The sequence below is a fragment of the Labrus bergylta genome, chromosome 2 (assembly GCF_963930695.1).
Source record: "Labrus bergylta chromosome 2, fLabBer1.1, whole genome shotgun sequence".
Lineage (NCBI taxonomy): Eukaryota > Metazoa > Chordata > Actinopteri > Labriformes > Labridae > Labrus > Labrus bergylta.
Genome location: NC_089196.1, coordinates 37,222,423 through 37,240,453, shown reverse-complemented (window position 1 = coordinate 37,240,453; position 18,031 = coordinate 37,222,423). Strand labels below are relative to the sequence as shown.

Here is an 18,031-nt window from a genome sequence, read left to right as displayed (position 1 = left end):
AAAGCAGACGATCACATTCAGATTGAAGGATCAGGAGGGAGGATGTTCACTCTCTCTACAGCCTTTAAGAACATGGAGGCCTACACAAAGCTCACAGGTGTGTAGATTTAAATGTGTGCTGTTAGCTCATGTTTAACATTGAAGCCAATTCAGACTACAGGAGTATCAAGACATTGTTTAAATAATGCACTACACCCAACAATCTGAAAAGGAAATTGTGTGTAGGCACTTGGTCGGTTTTGATGTTTGGCCAAGGACAAGGTTATCTGGTAGTTTGAGGAGTTCACAAATCCAGTCTCAAACATCCTGAACAACTGGCTGTCCTGATCATTTGAACTTGTTTGATATTTAGGATGTTTATTTATGAAGTAACAGAAATATGACATATTACAACACTTTTTGGAAACACACTTTGTTAGATGCTGCTTTCTGTCAGATGGCTCTGTTGCTAGGTCATTTACAGCTATGCTACTTTATCCATTTTTTTTATCGTGCATTTGTTAAAGATAAATAAACCACATCCTGTTAATTTACTTGTGATGACTTATAAATTAACATGCCATGTCTTACAATTTATTGCGTGTGTTTAAATTAAATTAACTAATTTTTGTGTGTGTTATTATCATTTGTTTGCTTGTTACTCTGTTACTCTTTTAGACAACGTGTTTGAGGAAATACTGAAGTCTTCCTGCTCAGAGCTAGAAAAGGCAAGAGAGATTCTGCAAAACATCGTCTCTCGAAAGAGCTACAAGTTTGTTGGTGAGACAAAGCCAAAGGACCCCATCCAGGATTGGGAAGTAAGTCTGTGTGTTCTTGTGTTTCATTACATTTATAACACATGATCTAATGCACTGTTATCACAAAGCTGGATAATGTGCTCATTTTCAGTTAATAGAATAAGTACACATCACATTATTTACTGTCTCCAGCATTTTATCTTGCCCGTGTTGTTATTACATTTAACATGAACAGCAACACTATTGAACAGTTCTCTTTTTGAAATGCAATGTGAATTGGATAGCAGCTTGAAATGTCTTACAATACAAAATCCCTCTGTCAACTAATGCTGCATGATATTGGGGAAACTGCGATAACCTTTGAGGTTCATACAATTACAATTTGTATTATCATTTGGGCCTTCAATTCTATTTTCTTTTTCAAATAAAAACCCCTTATATGTTCAAAGTGACTTTTAATTTGCATCAAGAGCCCTGTGACAGTAAAGAACAGTTCATCGTCACACACTGCATGTGATCCCTTTAACTCTACATCTTATGTGCACATAGACTCTGCCTGCACAGAAGTCACTTCTCTTTGTGATCAGGAAGAGGATCAGACAGACTGATATTGTAGATCAGTCATGGAAAGAGAGAAACTGAAGGCTTTTTGTTTTTTCAAAAGCAAAAAGAACAAAAAAATGGCAATACATTTCAGGACATATGATTGATATTATATATTCTGTAATGTTATCATAGCACTTGTACACATACGCAAAAATGATGCTTAAATCATACCATGCAGCCCTACAGTCAAAAATATCTACACTAAGTTGGTGCAGTTTTTTGAGTGAATGTGAAATGAATTCCAAGTTGCTTACATTGTCAACTTAAAATGCAAAAAACCTTTTCTATCCTTTCGCACTCTTCTCAACGTTTCTGCTCCATTTTCAAGAGCCTGATTCCTAGCTGGAAAAAAGGACTGGCTGAGGGAGAAAGAAACCTGACACCAAAGGACTTTGAAATCCTGGTGAATTTTTTTGACTTTCTTTCATTTCACCTTTTTGTAAAATCTTGGGTTTTGCAGATTTTTTGATTTGTAAGATGTTGCAAAATTTGTTACTGCAGACATACTTTTACTCTCAACCTTCATTTTAGGTCATTGAAATGGACTATGGCATGGACGACAAGGACCCTATCCAACATGTTCATTTCTACAGCAAATCTGAGCTTGACAAGGCAAAGCTAATGCCCGAAGAAAAGGTAAGAACTAAATATTGATTAAAACATTTTTTATCGCAATATTTCTTCTGTTTATTGGGCTCCATTGTTTACACCCGTGAACAGCTGGTTGCGCTGTGCCAGCCTCGGTTACATCCAGCCGAAAGACCGGACATCCCCGCAGAACTACGGAGGAAGAGAAGGGGATGCAGAGCCGGAGTGAAGTGCCGGGAAAAGAAAAGATGGTACAAACCATCCGTGCTGTCTTTAATTATGGGGAATGTAAGATCTCTCCCTAATAAGATGGAGGAGCTGACGGCGCTCACCCGGCTTCAGAGGGAGTACCGAGAGTGTAGCATCATGCAGTTCACGGAGACATGGCTGAATGAACTCACTCCGGACACGCTCGTAACTTTGGACGGCTTCCAACTCGTCAGAGCGGACCGGAGCGCGAGGGAGAGCGGTAAGAAGAAAGGCGGGGGAATAGGGGACTTCCTGCGTGGTGCCAGTCCCAAAGACATCTCACCTCAGGGAGCCTAACCACTTCAGACCTGTGCCCTCACCTCTCACCTGATGAAGACCATGGAGAGGATCGTCCTCAACAACCTCCGCCCCCTGATGACTTCAAATCTGGATCCTCTGCAGTTCGCCTACCAGCCGAACATCGGGGCGGATGACGCCGTCATCTACCTGCTGCAGAGATCCTGGACTCACCTGTAGAACACCGGCAGCACTGTGAGGGTCATGTTCTTTGACTTCTCCAGTGCCTTCATCACCATCCAGCCTGCACTGCTCAGGGGGAAGCTAGAGAGGGCGGGAGTGGACTGTCACCTGGCTGCATGGACAACGGACTACCTCACCAACAGACCACAGTACGTGAGGCTTCAGGACTGTGAGTCTGACATGGTGGTCTGCAGTACAGGGGCCCCGCAGGGGACAGTTCTCTCCCCTTTTCTCTTCACCCTGTACACCTCAGACTTCTGTTACAACTCTGGGAGCTGCCACCTGCAGAAGTTCTCCGATGACACAGCCATCGTGGGGTGTGTGTCTAAGGGGAGCGAACAGGAGTACAGGCAGGTCATCATGGACTTTGTCGACTGGAGTGAGCTCAACCACCTTCAGCTCAACGCCAGCAAGACAAAGGAGATGGTGATTGACTTCCGCAGGAAGTCACCCCAGACTGCACCGGTGTACATCCAGGGCTTGGACATCGAGAGGGTGGAGACGTAGAAATACCTGGGTGTTCACCTCAACAATAAACTGGACTGGTCACACAACACCGACGTCCTGTACAAGAAGGGCCAATGTCGACTTCACCTGCTGAGACGACTGAGGTCCTTTGGAGTGTGCAGGACTCTGCCACGGACTTTTTATGACACTGTGGTGGCGTCTGCACTTTTCTATGCAGTGGTCTGCTGGGGAGGAGGGAGCATGAAGAGAGACAGAAAGAGACTGAACAGACTGGTCAGGAGGGCCAGTTCTGTCTTGGACTGTCCTCTGCACTCTGTAGAGGAGGTGGGTGAGAGGAGGATGTTAGTGAAGCTGACATCCATCATGGACAACCCCTCTCACCCCTTGCATGACACTGTGGGGGCCCTGAGCAGCTCCTTCAGCAGCAGACTGAGACACCCACCCTGCAAGACAGAGCGCTACCGCAGGTCGTTCATCCCATCTGCAGTCAGACTGTTTAATCAGACTCTTTAACAACATCACCACCTCATGCTACACACTGTGTGTGTGTTTTTTTAAGAGCAATCCCTTAATTACTGTGTAATTTTACATTATTGTATTTTTTATTTTATTTAAATGATGTAAATATGTTTGATTTGATTTTAACTTCTAGTTTTATTTTTAATAAGTATATTCCCGTCCCCTGTTTTCTGGAGCTGCTGTAATGCACAAATTTCCCCCACAGGGGATCAATAAAGTTTATCTTTATCTTTATCTTTAAATTATTTGTAAGGCAGCTTATGTCACCACAACTCTCAAATTAAAGCTGCTGTCCTTCTTTACAGGGATCCAGGATTCACACAACGTGCTTTTCTGAGCAGCTGATCAGGGTCTTCTGTAAGGAGATTGATGACGAGAGTGTGGAGGCTGCCAAAAAGCACTTTAAACAGTGGTACTATGATTTTCTAATCCTTTGATAATAGTTGAATCTTAAGATGTTAAAGGATACAATACATATCGACTAACTTGCTGTTGATTGAACATAAAACATCAAATATAAATTCAGACCAGTTGACTTGGCTAAAGTAAATAGAAAACAGTCAACATTGAGTACAGTTTATTTAACATGGTTGAACATGTGATCTACAGTCTCAAACAGACTTTTTTTGAATGGGTGTGTATGTGGCTTCCAGTGTTTCTCTAGCCAGCTTCAGGTGGGGTCTCCCCAAGAAAATGTTAAGCACCAAACATTTATTTTCCTGCATTCTCATCCTGATTTTGTCTCGTTTAAAGAAATGGAATAAAGATGTGCGCATGAGAGAGAGAGAGAGAGAGAGAGAGAGTAAAACCAGATATGCCTTGCTGATGGAAATAATTGATGGACCTCAGCCCCTTGTTTTGTCTCGCAGAATTTATGAAACCTTGTCAACAGTTTGCTAGTCCGTAGCCACGCTTTACAAGTCCATTGTACTGATTAGCAGACAGCATTTGATTTTTTTTAACTGAGCCTTTATGGGCTCTGTGCAACACAACAAAACTCACTCTTTAAAAAGTTGATCTAGCATCTCAGTTATTACAACAGGTGAGCATGATGTGAAGGCCTGTTATCAAGATTCAGCAAAACCAAGAGAGAGCATCATCACATCGGCAGCAAGCAGCTTCACAAACATAATAAAACTAAGTCATGAGAAGCTTCTGTTTTGACATGTCAGGAGGGCTGGACCTCAGGTGCATTAACAGGAGGGAGGAACAAACAGCAGCCCTCTTTTTGTCTCTCTCTCTCTCGTGCGGACGGCAATTTTATGAATAATTAAAACATATAGTTTTAAAATATAGGCTACTTGGGCAGCTATACATGTACCTGGGCAGCCCGAGTATTGTCTGTGTGGGAAATACTGACGCGAGTGCAGCGTAAGTGCAGTTTGTGAAGGAAAAAGGAGCAAGAGAATCGGCATCACGCAGACATGACATCGCAACTATGTGAGAATCGAGACTGGGATTCTTTCTGACCTGAGGGATCTTTTTTTGTTTTGTTGTGCTTCAGTTTGCACATGTCTTGGCTCCAAAAGAAGTCACCAGCACAAAAATGTTGGCCGGTATTTTGTCTTTGCTCTTTATACAACAGACCAAAACTCATTGTCCATATTAATATATGCAGTTTGTGGTTTTATGACATTGAAAGGCTGTTTTAATATATGAGCATTAGAATGGAGCAATGAGCAGGGAGGGAATGATTGCATTGAACTTCAGGATACTGTTGCCTTTTCTTTGCTTTTATATGATTTTGATCCCTTTTTTGATGCCAAATTAATGTTGGTGTCTTCAAACTTTTGTATTTTAGTACCAAAAGACAAAAACGTTGAAAATATTTTTTTTTACTTAAGATTTTAAAAAACTGAAAATCCTCACCAGTAAGATGATGGATCTGCATGATGAGTGCATTGTTTTGCTTTAAAATAAGTTGAATGAGAGATCGTTTGTTAAATAGAATCATTTCTGCCTCAAACATTAGCTGTGCTCAGCCTTCAGTCTTCCTTTCAGGTTAAGGTGCTGGTTAAGCTCTACTCTAATTCTGCAAAACATTGTCTCTGGAAATATCTACAAGTTTGTTGGTGAGAGAAAGCCAGCGGACCCCATCGAGGATTGGGAAGTAAGTCTGTGTTCTTGTGTTTCATTACATTTATAACACATGATCTAATCACCTTAACCTAGTTATTGAAAAGGTTGTTGCTGAACAACTGGTAGCCCATCTTAATATTGAAAATCTACTGCACCCTATGCAATTTGGGTTTCGAGCAAACCATTCCACTGAAATGGCATGTTGCTACTTCCTTGAAGTCATTAAAGGTAGCCTTGATAAAGGAGGGGTGGTGGGTGCTGTATTTCTTGACCTGCGCAAGGCTTTCGATACAGTTAATCATTCAGTACACATCTCCAAATTGTCTAAATTTAAACTCTCTGCTAACGTTGTTAATTGGATTCAGTCTTACCTACTTGGTCGCTCCCAGTGCGTACGGATAAATGATAAAATATCATCACTAAAAGCCTGCGTTATGGGAGTGCCACAAGGTTCCATCTTAGGACCGTTGTTGTTTAGTGCATACATCAATGATCTCCCATCTGTGTGTGATGATGTGTGGACCTTGATGTATGCAGACGACACGGTCCTATATGCATGTGGGAAAGACCCTGAACAAGTAGCTGCCAAACTGTCATTAGCAATGGAACAAGTCATAGAATGGTTACGTTATTCATACGTTACGTTAATACTGACAAAACTGTGGTCATGTATTTTGTAAATAAACACAAAAATATGTTTTTTCCAAATATTATTGTAGGTGGGCAAATGATAAAAAAGGTTGATGAGTTGGGTTGATACTTGATACTTGGGTGTTACACTAGACCACAACCTTACTTTTAAAAGTCATATTAAAAAGATGTGCCATAAAGTTAAATATAACATAGCCAACTTTAGACATATCAGGAACTCACTTACAGTCGAAGCGTCTAAAATGTATTTGAATGCTATGATTTTTTCTTACTTTCATTACTGTATATCATGTTGGTCCCAAGCAAACAAGACTGTCTTAAAACCCATAAGGTCACTTCATAAACAAGCCCTTAAAACTCTGGACAGGAAACCACAACAGTATCATCATTGTGATATTCTTGATAAATATAAAATTCTGAGCTTTGACCATTTAATTTTTTATACCGATGTCCGCTTAGTGTACAAAATAATCCATGATGCTGCTCCCCCACCATTGAAAAGCTTTGTGAAACTTCGCTCTGAGCTGATAAGCAGATCTTCAACGTCTGCCTCTAATGGAGATTGCAGTGTTCCTAAACGTGGCTCCGCTTTAGCACGATCAGTTTTTTCTTTTAAAGCCGTTAAGGAATGGAATAGTCTTCCAACTAGTCTTAAACTTTGCACAAACTTCTGCACTTTCACCCGGGAAGTCAAAAAATGGATTTTAAGGAACCAGCCTTGTCAGCATTAATGTGTCATCTCGACAACCTTTTAGATCTCTCAGGGAAACTATAATGTTTTAATATCTGTAAATTGTTCTATGTCTTTCTTCTCTCGTGTGCGTGCGTGCGTGTGTGTCTGGTTGATTTGTATTTTGCTGTTGCCATCATCTGCCCAGGGACAACAGATGGAACTTAGCTAGCTAGCTAAATCTGGTACAAAGCATCTCTTCTCTTCTGAGACTAATGTTTTTTTTTGTACACTAACCCTGATTCAAATAAACGGTTAAATAAATAATGCACTGTTATCACAAAGCTGGATAATGTGCTCATTTTCAGTTAATAGAATAAGTACACATCACATTATTTACTGTCTCCAGCATTTTATCTTGCCCGTAATATTACATTTAACATGAACAGCAGCACTATTGAACAGTTCTCTTTTTGAAATGTAATGTGAATTGGATAGCAGCTTGAAATGTCTTACAATACAAAATCCCTCAGTCAACTAATGCTGCATGATATTGGGGAAACTGCGTTTTCTTTTCATGTTCATACTATTACAATTTTTATTATTATTTGGGTCTTCAAGTTTATTTTCTTTTACAAATAAGAACCCCTTATACATTCAAAGCTACATTTAATTTGCATCAAGAGCCCTGTGACATTAACTTCTAAGCAAAGAACAGTTCATCTTCATACACTGCATGTGATCCCTTCTCTCTCTCTCCCTCTACACTTTATGTGCTCATGGACTAACACACGTCCTGGGATATTACCATGGCACTTGTACACATAGCAAAATGAATGCTTAGATCATACCATGCAGCCCTACAGTCAAATGCATTTACACTAAGTTGGTGCAGTTTTTTGAGTGAATGTGAATTGAATTCCAAGTTGCTTACATTGTCAACTTAAAATGCAAAAAAACTTGAATCTATATCCTTTTCCACTGTTGTAATTTTTTTCTGATTCCTTGTCAAGAGCCGGATTTCTGGCTGGAAAGAAGGATTGGCTCAACCCCTCCCTGACGAGGAAGAAAACAACCTGAAACCAGAGGACTTTGAAATCCTGGTGAGTTTTTTTTACTTTCTTTCGTCTCACTTTTTTTGTAAAATCTTCAGTTTTGCTGATTCTTTGATTTGTAAGATGTTGCAGAGTTTGTTATGGCACACATTTTACTCTCGACCTTCTTTTTAGGTCATTAACATGGACTACGGCATGAAAGACGAGAACAGCAAAAATGTCAGAACTAATTATTGATTAAAACAATTTTTTTATCGCAATCATTCAATATTTCTTCTGTTTATTATTTGTAAGGCAGCTTATGTCACCATAACTCTCAAATTAAAGCTGCTGTCATTCTTTACAGGCATCCAGGATTGGCACAACGTGCTTTTCTGAGCAGCTGATCAGGGTCTTCTGTAAGAAGACTGATAGAAAGAGTGTGAAGGCTGCAAAAAAGCACTTTGAACAGTGGTACAATGATTTTCCAATCCTTAGATAATAGTTGAATATTAAGATGTTAAAGGATACAATATGAACTAACTTGCTGTTGATTAAACATAAAACCAGTTGACTTGGCTGAAGTAAATAGAAAACAGTCCACATTGAGTACAGTTTATTTAATATGGTTGAACATGTGATCTACAATCTGCTGAGTGTGGAAAACATTAGCTGTGCTAGCATCCTCAGCCTTCGGTCTTCCTTTCAGGTTAACGTATGCTTACCTGTGCTGGTGAAGCTCTACTCTAATAGATTTGATACTTTAACTTAACAAAATACTGCCAAAGTGAGCAACACTCCAACATGTTGCATCCAGGTTAGACAGCAAGTCTAGACAGTCAGTCAGGTTTCTGTACTGAAACAATTTTACTGACCTGTATTGGAACCGTGCAGGACTCTGGTTTGGGGCCCTCAGGTTAAGAGAGGTAAGCAACAGCAGCATGGGAGTGAAACCAAAAGATTAACCAACCCTCTGGTTTCTTCAACTTTCACTCAGGAGCAAAAATCAGCTTTTAAATTTGAAAATTTGAAAGTAAAAATGATTGACAATTATTGTGATAATTATATCGACTGATATGACATTTTGATAACATTTTTTTAGCCCAGGCCTATAAGCTACGGGTCTTATTGTGAATAACGTGTATCCTTCATTAAAAGAAAAACGGACATGTTAAAAAAAAAATCCCTCTTCATACAGTGTGTGCTGATTGAGACATGAGATAATCAGACCAATTTGGTTTTTTGAATCGGGCTGTAAACATGTTTATTTCTGTTGTAAAAATTGGCTTTTTTGAATGGGTGTGTATGTGACATATTAATATATGCAGTTTGTGGTTTTATTACATTGAAAGGCTGTTTTAATATATGAGCATTAGAATGGAACAATGAGCAGGGAGGGAATGATTGCGTAGTGAAACAGAGCTTCAGGATTCTTTTTTTTTGCATATATATGATTTTGATCTTTTTTTGATGCTAAATTAGCATTGGTGTCGTCAAACTTTTGTATTTTCCTACCAACGGACAAAAACTTTGAAATAATGTATTTTATTACTTGAGATTTAAAAAAACTGAAAGTTCTCAGCAGTGAGATGATGGATCTGCATGATGAGTACATCGTTTATCTTTAAAATAAGTTGAATGTTAGATCGTTTGTTAAATAGAATCATTTCTTCTTCAGTTTATCTCTCACTAGGTTTACTCTATACTGCTTTCTTTAAACAGATGTACTTTTGTGTCTTTATTAACATGCAGGAAGTTCGAGAAGAAGCCGCATCTGCTTGGACCTGAGGGTAATTAAAAGACCATGGAAATGACTCAACAACATGAATAACACAGAATTATTTCTTATTCAGACTCAGGACTCTTTCTAGCTTTTATCATATACATGTTGTATTGTTGTTTTAAATTGTTGACTCCCTTCTGCATCTGCATAAGTTCCAACAACATACAACATGATTTTATTGAGGACAAAGATAAATCATAATATATAATAATATAAACTGATACATAGACACACATGACACTGGATACATTACTTACACAGCTAGCAGCTGTATGGCTGTTGAATACCACTTAGGTAAAGAAAGCCATTATTGAAATCCAACAATCATTGTCTCAAACTGAATATATAAACTGCATGTTTCTGAATTGATTCAGCTTTTGGTCACATTTATGCTTCTTTGTAGGTTGTGAATTATTTTTGGTCGGGGAAAGATGTAAAGCACTCCCAACATGTGTAATGGAGTGAATATTTCACTTGTGGTTTTATTTAGGGATTTATAATACTCAGTGGTGTTTTAGTTTTGATGTTAATCGTTTGAAGATTGAGGACATGAGATTAGATTATTTGTCTTTGAGTGGTGTTTAATGAGAGATGATCATGAGTGATGTTTTGGTGACTGGTATTATCTTATATTACTTTGTATCTGCAGCATTTATTATCACAATACAATTTTAATCTGTTTTAAAATGAGTCTTATTTTGGGCATGTTTTATAATGTGCTCTTCTTTTGAGTTTATGATTCTTACTTTAAAAACTGGAACTTGTGAAAACCTTTATTTGCATCTAAAAACTTGAAATTCTAATTGAAAAATATCTTTTAAACGTATCCATCAACTACCTTTCTTCAATGGATGATGAATGTGTTTAAATGTATGACACACTTTAAGTGAAGCTATAATTGTTTGACGATTGGTTCTTACATAATGCATCTATGAGAACCTTTCAAGTGTATTCCTGTTGTGATGGGTTCATATCTGATAAAATCTGCATGTATTCAAAATAAACATCAGAGAAAATCCTGAGTTCAACATTGTGTAATCTATCAAACCATATGCATCTATATATATATGTATATATATACTGTATATATCACCTGTGGTACAAATCTAATTGCAGTTCAAAGTCCTTTACAAAGGAGCGGAAAAATGACTGACAAAAGGTAGTTTGTAAAATATAACAGCAATAAGAAATGAAATCAGCACAATGATTGATAAATATAAATACTAAAAACCTAAAATCAAAGACTAAAATGTAAATTTAAAAGTAGAGATGAATAATATTGATTAAAATATAGTAAATTAAAAGCCTTAAAATGATTAAGTCATATAGAAAAGCCAGACTGAATAAATGAGTTTTTTAAATTGTTTTTAAAAATCTCAATATTCTCTGATCCTCTGAAGTCTGTTCCAAAGTCTCAGAGCAGCTAAACGCAGAATCACAAAAGGTTTTTGTTCTGCTCTGTGGAACAACTAAAAGAAGAACCAGAGAAGAACAAGAAGACCTGAGGGGTCGTCCTGGTTCATAAACTAAAATCAACTCTGAAAAGTTAATCTGGTGGGAGGCCTGAATTGGATATATGTATCCATGACATCAAGACTAACACTTTCATGCAAGTTAGATTCCGCTACTATCATTTATGACGAATTTAGATATTGGAAAACTAAATCACATTACCTGATGGACTCTACTTGAATCTTACGTGGAGCACTACTGCCCCCTAGTGGCAGGAGCGCTGTACCGACCTGAGTTTCAGGACGGAGGAAGTACGATAGTTATTGTGATTTTGTCATAGTTATAAATTTAGTATTTTAAGAAATGACTTTATACCCGTCATACTATATTAATGTGTTTTGTTTTGAATGTTATAATGCTGATTTCATTCCCATAGAGGCAGAAATCGTCTAACCGTCTTCAGGTTGGACGTAATGTCTATTTCATTGCATAATTGTCTGAAATGTTTAACGTCGGAAATAATTGATGTGGATTTCCTTGTTGTTGATATGTTTGACGATGAAGAAATTCGCCGTTGAGACTGACTTGCTTTCAAAGAGTATAATTTTATTTAAGCAAGAAACAGAATCACTGGTCACGTCTGACCAGGAGGATCAAGAAGCCAATAATGATCTCTCTCGAACACACAGAGACAATTGCTTATATGCATCCAAACATCCGCTTTTCGTCATGGGTCACAAAAACATCACGTTGCACAACCATATATCGCAATACTCCTATACAACACCTCATTGTAAACATTCCCCCTGAGGGGACTCCTAAATCTCCTTCAGATACTACCTCCTGATGCGCCCATTGTAAACTTATATTATCTCTGTCCTGGTTACATCAGACACTTCATAGTCCCCCCTAGCGAGACTATAGTCTCGCAAACGAGATAAATTATACAATTATGATGTTAATTAGCCTCATACGAATCACTTCTGTCCATGCTTAACCTTAGTAATATGGTAACATTTTTATTTGTGGAGTGTGAGAGCGAAAAACCCATCAGGCAGCTATCTTTCTTTATTATCCATCAAACAATCTAGACAGGAAAACTCTCTCACGGTCCCGCTGCCCCAGGCAACCACCTATAGTACTCCAAACCAATTAAAAAGAAAAGGGTTATGAAAACTTTATAGGATGATATATAAATGCACACATTTAAAACCTCAGAAATAAAATCTAAAAATTGTCCAAAGTCAGGCTGGTCGACCCATCGCACCTTCCAATGGACCTCTCCCTACCTAACACCACTTTCCCTAAGGATCGATAAAGAAAGAAAACACCTGAGGTCCCAATATATGCATCTTATACAGTTCCAGAAAAATATGTCTTGCTAAAAATATCTACTATAGAGTAAAACATACAAAAATATTTATCAACAATACAAGTTACATTGTAATAAACCTTCAATGATTTTTCAATCGAAACCCCACATCATGATGTCTTCATTCAGGTTTCCGTTGTCCATTTCCATCCTCCATTTTCTTAAGTTTGGTTGTTTCAACTCCATTAATCTGGAAGGATCTCTGGACAATCAGCCACCCTCACATTGGTCTCCCAAATATCATCCTGGGAAGAAAAATCAACAGCCAGTATCTTTGTACATACAAAATATTAATTTTTGTATCATACTTTCACATTATTCTACTACATGATTAATATACATGATTAAAATATTCAATTCCCCCCTTTTATCAATTCACTTCCAGTTCAAAATAATAGTGAGTCAATGATGAATTCAGATATTCAAAAATGGATATTTCTCTCCAATCTCTATGACCTCCTCACCTTCACTTAGGTCATTACCACTCAGTAGCAGCATCTGAATGTTTTCTCCTGGCATCACAACTCCTACCCATCTCAATATCATAGCCTTAGCAAAGGTCAACAACAGCGTACAAAAACAAAACATCACACACAGTGATAGAAGGGTAGCCACCAAAATCTGAACCACTATAGCTCCTACTGGTCCTAATTGGTCTTGTAACCAGGTATTCGCAGACCATCCCGCTCTTTCTGATGGACCAAATGAATCCCTAATTAGTTTCAAAGCATCTATGACACTAGTCATATTGTCAGTGGCATCAGGAATCAAAGTGTAACAGGCTTCTCCAGTTAGATTCAAAGCTACACAGAGGCCACCTTGTTTGGCCAAAATGTAATCAAGAGCCATGTCATGTTTCAGCAACGTCAATTGATGACTGAGTATTTGACAAATATTCAAAACCTTTTATGGTCTCGTTTGCAAAACCTTGCAGGGTATATGTAATATTATCAATATGATCAGCTAAGTATGTAACACCATACCATGGAAACAATCCTATTCCCCATTTCTCTCCCAAACTTATCCTCCAATGATAAGACTCCAAGTTGTGAAATTGTGCCAAATCTCTTTTCTTTCTACTGCTAGAGATTTTCGTAGAGTTATCCTCATCAGACCCTTGTCCCTTCTGAATAACAAAAACATCATACGGAAGTTTCAACTGTGCCATATAACAACATCCAATCCAACCATAAGGTAAAAATAAGTATGCCTTATCGCCACAAATCCACCAGATATCTTTAAATGTTCCTATGGTAAAATTACCCGGTAAAGTTTGATTCTTTACACTTAGAGTTTTACTCAGTCGGCGATGTGGTGCATGAAAGGTCACTGTATACATGTCATCAATAGCCCTTTGATCACGTCGTCCAAATTGCATCATATAGTTATCACATTCTGATATTCCCATAAACATACCATCTCCACCATGAGTACCATTTGAACAAAAACAAGATTTAACCTTCACAGGTGTCACTTCCATAGGATCAGGGACTGCTGTCATAATATCTTCATACTGATCAAGGAGATTTATATATGATAAGTTTTTCAACCAAGCACAATTCCGTTGAGGTGTAAATAGATGCACCGACACGGCCATCCAATAATCCTTTGGTGCTTGTTGCTTAAATACCAACCACGATAGCGCATAATTTTGACATTTAGAAGTTAAAGGTTCTGGTGCTGGAACTCTCACGACACATGGACCACTCAAATTACTAGCCAATCTAACAGAGTGAGTCAACTGTTGATACCACAAATTTCTACTTGCCCATGGGTCTGCAATTTGCAACACCGAGGAATCAAACCCATAAGCTTTCCATTGGGTTTCACGCTTCTCTAATGCATGAAGATCTTTAGTCATGCCTTCTGATGTTCCGTCAGCATTTACAAAATCACCAATCAGATTCGACATAGTCATCTGAATTGTTTCAGCTGCCTTAACTAATGTAGATGTAGCAACAGATGTCAACATCATACCTACAGACTTTGAAGACACGTAAGAACTCATCATTGTTTCGTTGATAGTAGATCCCATCTTTACAGCCTCACTTGTAAAATTACTAGGAGTAACAGAAGTAGAAATTGTCATCATCGCTGTTGTAACATCCTTTTTTACCAAAGTCGCAGCTAGAGTAGTAACCAAAGTTGATACGTTAATACTACTAGTTATTCTCTGAGCTACAGTAGTAGACGTCATCTGTTCATCAGTCACCCTTAGAGTGACTAGTTGCTTTTGAACCTCTTTAGCCACCGTAACTACTTCAATAGGATCTAGGCCTTCTACCACAAGCATTATCTTACGAGTTCTATACCCTTTTACCCAATAATTGTGATATGGTACAAATTTAAACTCTGGATCCAAATAAGTGCATGTATATTCTCCCTGATCTTCCCCTGTTACATTGATTAGGACAAATGTACAGTCGTCTACAACCCTAAACAACCTTATGTGATTATACAAAATATACTTTCTTTGATCACGAGGCACACTATTAATTTCAGGTCCTGTTAGCACTATTTCTTCACCACGAGCATTTTTCCAATTAGGGGGATTATTACCATCATTATTGCATTTTCCACATTTACATGGAAGGCGTGCTGAATTCCCTAACGTAGCTTTAATCACAATGTTTACAGGAATTTGAGTTGAAGAAATCATCTGAGGCTCAGCTGTATTTAGACGCAATATCTCTGTGACGTCAGTAACCTTCAGTTTTGAAAAGGTGGATGTCTGCTTTATTTTCTCAATCAGCGGGAGAGTTGATATGGTAGTTGACAGTTTTTCTACTTCAACAACCAGGGGTTTTGCAATTCTAGTTTCATTTAGTACCACTAAAGTCACAATATTGTTTCTGTAACCTAACCCCGATTGGGCACTATGCTCTCCCATATTTACTAATTTTGGGTCATAATATGTACACTTATAGTCACCTTGATCTTCAATCTGAGATCTACGTAAATAAAGACTACAGTCTCCCTCAATCTTTGACCTTCTTCGATCATTAAGCAACACATACTTTTCTAGTGGTGATGTCCCCAATAAATCAATAACCTTACCATGGCTATCTTCCCACTTGACTCGGAATTTCCCTTTCCCCCCATTAAAGACGGCATGGATGGTTTGTACCGTCTTTTCTTATCCCGACACTTCACTCCGGTTCTGCATCCCCTTCTCTTCCTCCGTAGTTCTGCGGGGATGTCTGGTCTTTGTCTGGCACAGCGCAACCAGCTGTTCACGGGTGTAAACAATAGAGCCATGACTGAATGGGTCTCCCGAGGAAGTTTTAAAGAGTCCACAGAGAGAGAAAAACATCACCAATACTCCAAAAAGAAGAATATCCATGTTTGCTGTTTGGAGTTGGAGTTACTCGCGAAGTTACAGCAACAAAAAGTAAATATTAACAAAATAAAGTAAAAAACAATAACGAGGGGGGTCGGAGCTGCGTAACAGGCGACCACCCAGAGCGGCGCCGGAAGACTAACTGAGACCTTTCACCTCTCCTCCCAAAGGCTTCTTCAGTTCCGAACTTTCTGCTGGACAGAGCTTGAGATTTAAGCCTCTGTGGATGAGTCACATCAGAGTGGTCGAGTCGTTCACCTACATTCACCTAGAGTCGTTACCGCCCCAAGTCAACTGCGGGTCGTTGGAGTCACATGTTCCAAGGTGGGGCTGGGGCTTCGGTTGTTTTGGGAGAGAATTCAAGACAGCCTTCTAGGTTGGTGAAAGATGGTGTCTCGGACCAGCACCTCGGTTAAGAGGTGGTTTTAACTGAAGACCAATCACAATGTTCACTGTGCAGAAACACGTTGCTTACAACAACATTCACAATGTCAAAGTATCACTTGTAGAAGAAGTGAATATTCAGCCTGTTGAGGCCCAGAACTTGATCAAAAGTGAGAAATTAGACTACTGTCCAAATCACTGAGTAAGCAATTTGAATTCCTGGCTCTTGATCTTGAGGTTTCAAAAAGGCTTCACATTGCTGTTGCAGGCTGCTATAGAACACCTTCAGCAGTCAGTAACGCACTTCCCTCCTTTATGAACTTCATATCAAAAGTAAATACTAATGAAATTGTTCTAATTGGTGATTTTAATTGGAACTGGATGAGTCCAGAGTTTGATGATTTTAAGGCACAATGTGACTCATTGAATCTTCTTCAGATTGTTGGTAAACCAACTGGACCCTCTCTGAAATGTCCTGATAAGTCATCTTTGCAAACGGTATCAGTGAACACTGTGCTATTGCCAGAGTGAGAAACACCAAGCTCCCTAAATCCAAACCACGGATCATTATAAAAAGAAATATGAAGCGTTTTGTGGAACAGGGATTTTTTCATGATCACTTTGCCTTTGACTGGGAGAAAAGGAATCTTATTGATGATGTTGAGAGTGCATGGAAGTATTTTTGTGATGGTTTTATAGGTATTGTTGATAAACACACTCCTTTCAAAAATACAGGGTAAAAGGTCATGATACTGCATGGTTTACTCCTGACTTATCTGTGTTACTGAATGAGTGCAATGTAGCTTGGGCTAAAGCATGGGTTCTGGCCTGGACTTCGATTGTTTGTTTTATAGACGACTGCAGAATGCTTGTACATTGTGCATTTCCACAGTGAAACGTCCACTAATCTGAATAATCCCAGGTTGTTCTGGAAGACTATAAAGTCATTATCTGGAAATAGGAAAGGTGCAACACTTCCCCCTTGCATTGTCAAGGACTCTCAAAACATTGCTGACAAAAGCCACAATGCTTAATTTGTTCAATGAGCACTTTATCGCCTCTGGGTTGTTATGATTTGATCTTATTTAGTTTTGTATTTCAGCGTTTAGGTTTCCATGTTTTAATTTCGCCTGTTTATCCTAGTGTTGCTTTTGTCTTAATGTTTCATAGTTCAGTCTTAAGTGTTTCCTGTTTTATTTTGTAACTTTGTATCCTAGTGTTTCTTTATGTTCAGTGTGTTTTTGTTACTTTCTTGAGTTCTGTGTGTCTTCAGTGTTTCATGACTCAGTTTGTAGTTCTCCTCAGTGTCTCTTGTATTTTATTCCTGCCTCTGTGTTTCCCAGTGTGATTGCCCTCATTATCTTCACCTGTGTTATTAGTCTCACCTGTTTTTGATTACCCCTATGTCCATTTAGTCTCTGTGTTTCTTCCCCTCTGTGTCAATTCCTTGTCAATTGTTTGTATTTATGTCAGATGTGGTATGTTAGTTGTCAGTCTCCCAGTCATTCCTCGTGGCTACCTTTATTACATTTCAACTTTTCAAGATAGTAAGTTTTAGTTCAAATAAATATTTTTATTTCTTCATTCTGCACTTGGGTCCAGTTCCTGATTTTCTACAC

General features: G+C 38.6%; 1 protein-coding gene across 1 annotated transcript in view; it reads left to right on the top strand.

Moving 5' to 3' along the window:
* The window catches only part of LOC109977176 (deoxynucleoside triphosphate triphosphohydrolase SAMHD1-like), a 168,099-nt gene that overhangs the window by 93,217 nt on the left and 56,851 nt on the right, over positions 1 to 18,031 (top strand). Inside the window, exons 14-18 of the mRNA XM_065962599.1 lie at positions 1,672 to 1,746; positions 1,875 to 1,979; positions 3,953 to 4,059; positions 5,649 to 5,757; positions 8,061 to 8,150. Of these exons, the coding sequence (XP_065818671.1) occupies positions 1,672 to 1,746; positions 1,875 to 1,979; positions 3,953 to 4,059; positions 5,649 to 5,757; positions 8,061 to 8,150 (486 nt within the window). The remainder of the gene's footprint in view (positions 1 to 1,671; positions 1,747 to 1,874; positions 1,980 to 3,952; positions 4,060 to 5,648; positions 5,758 to 8,060; positions 8,151 to 18,031) is intronic.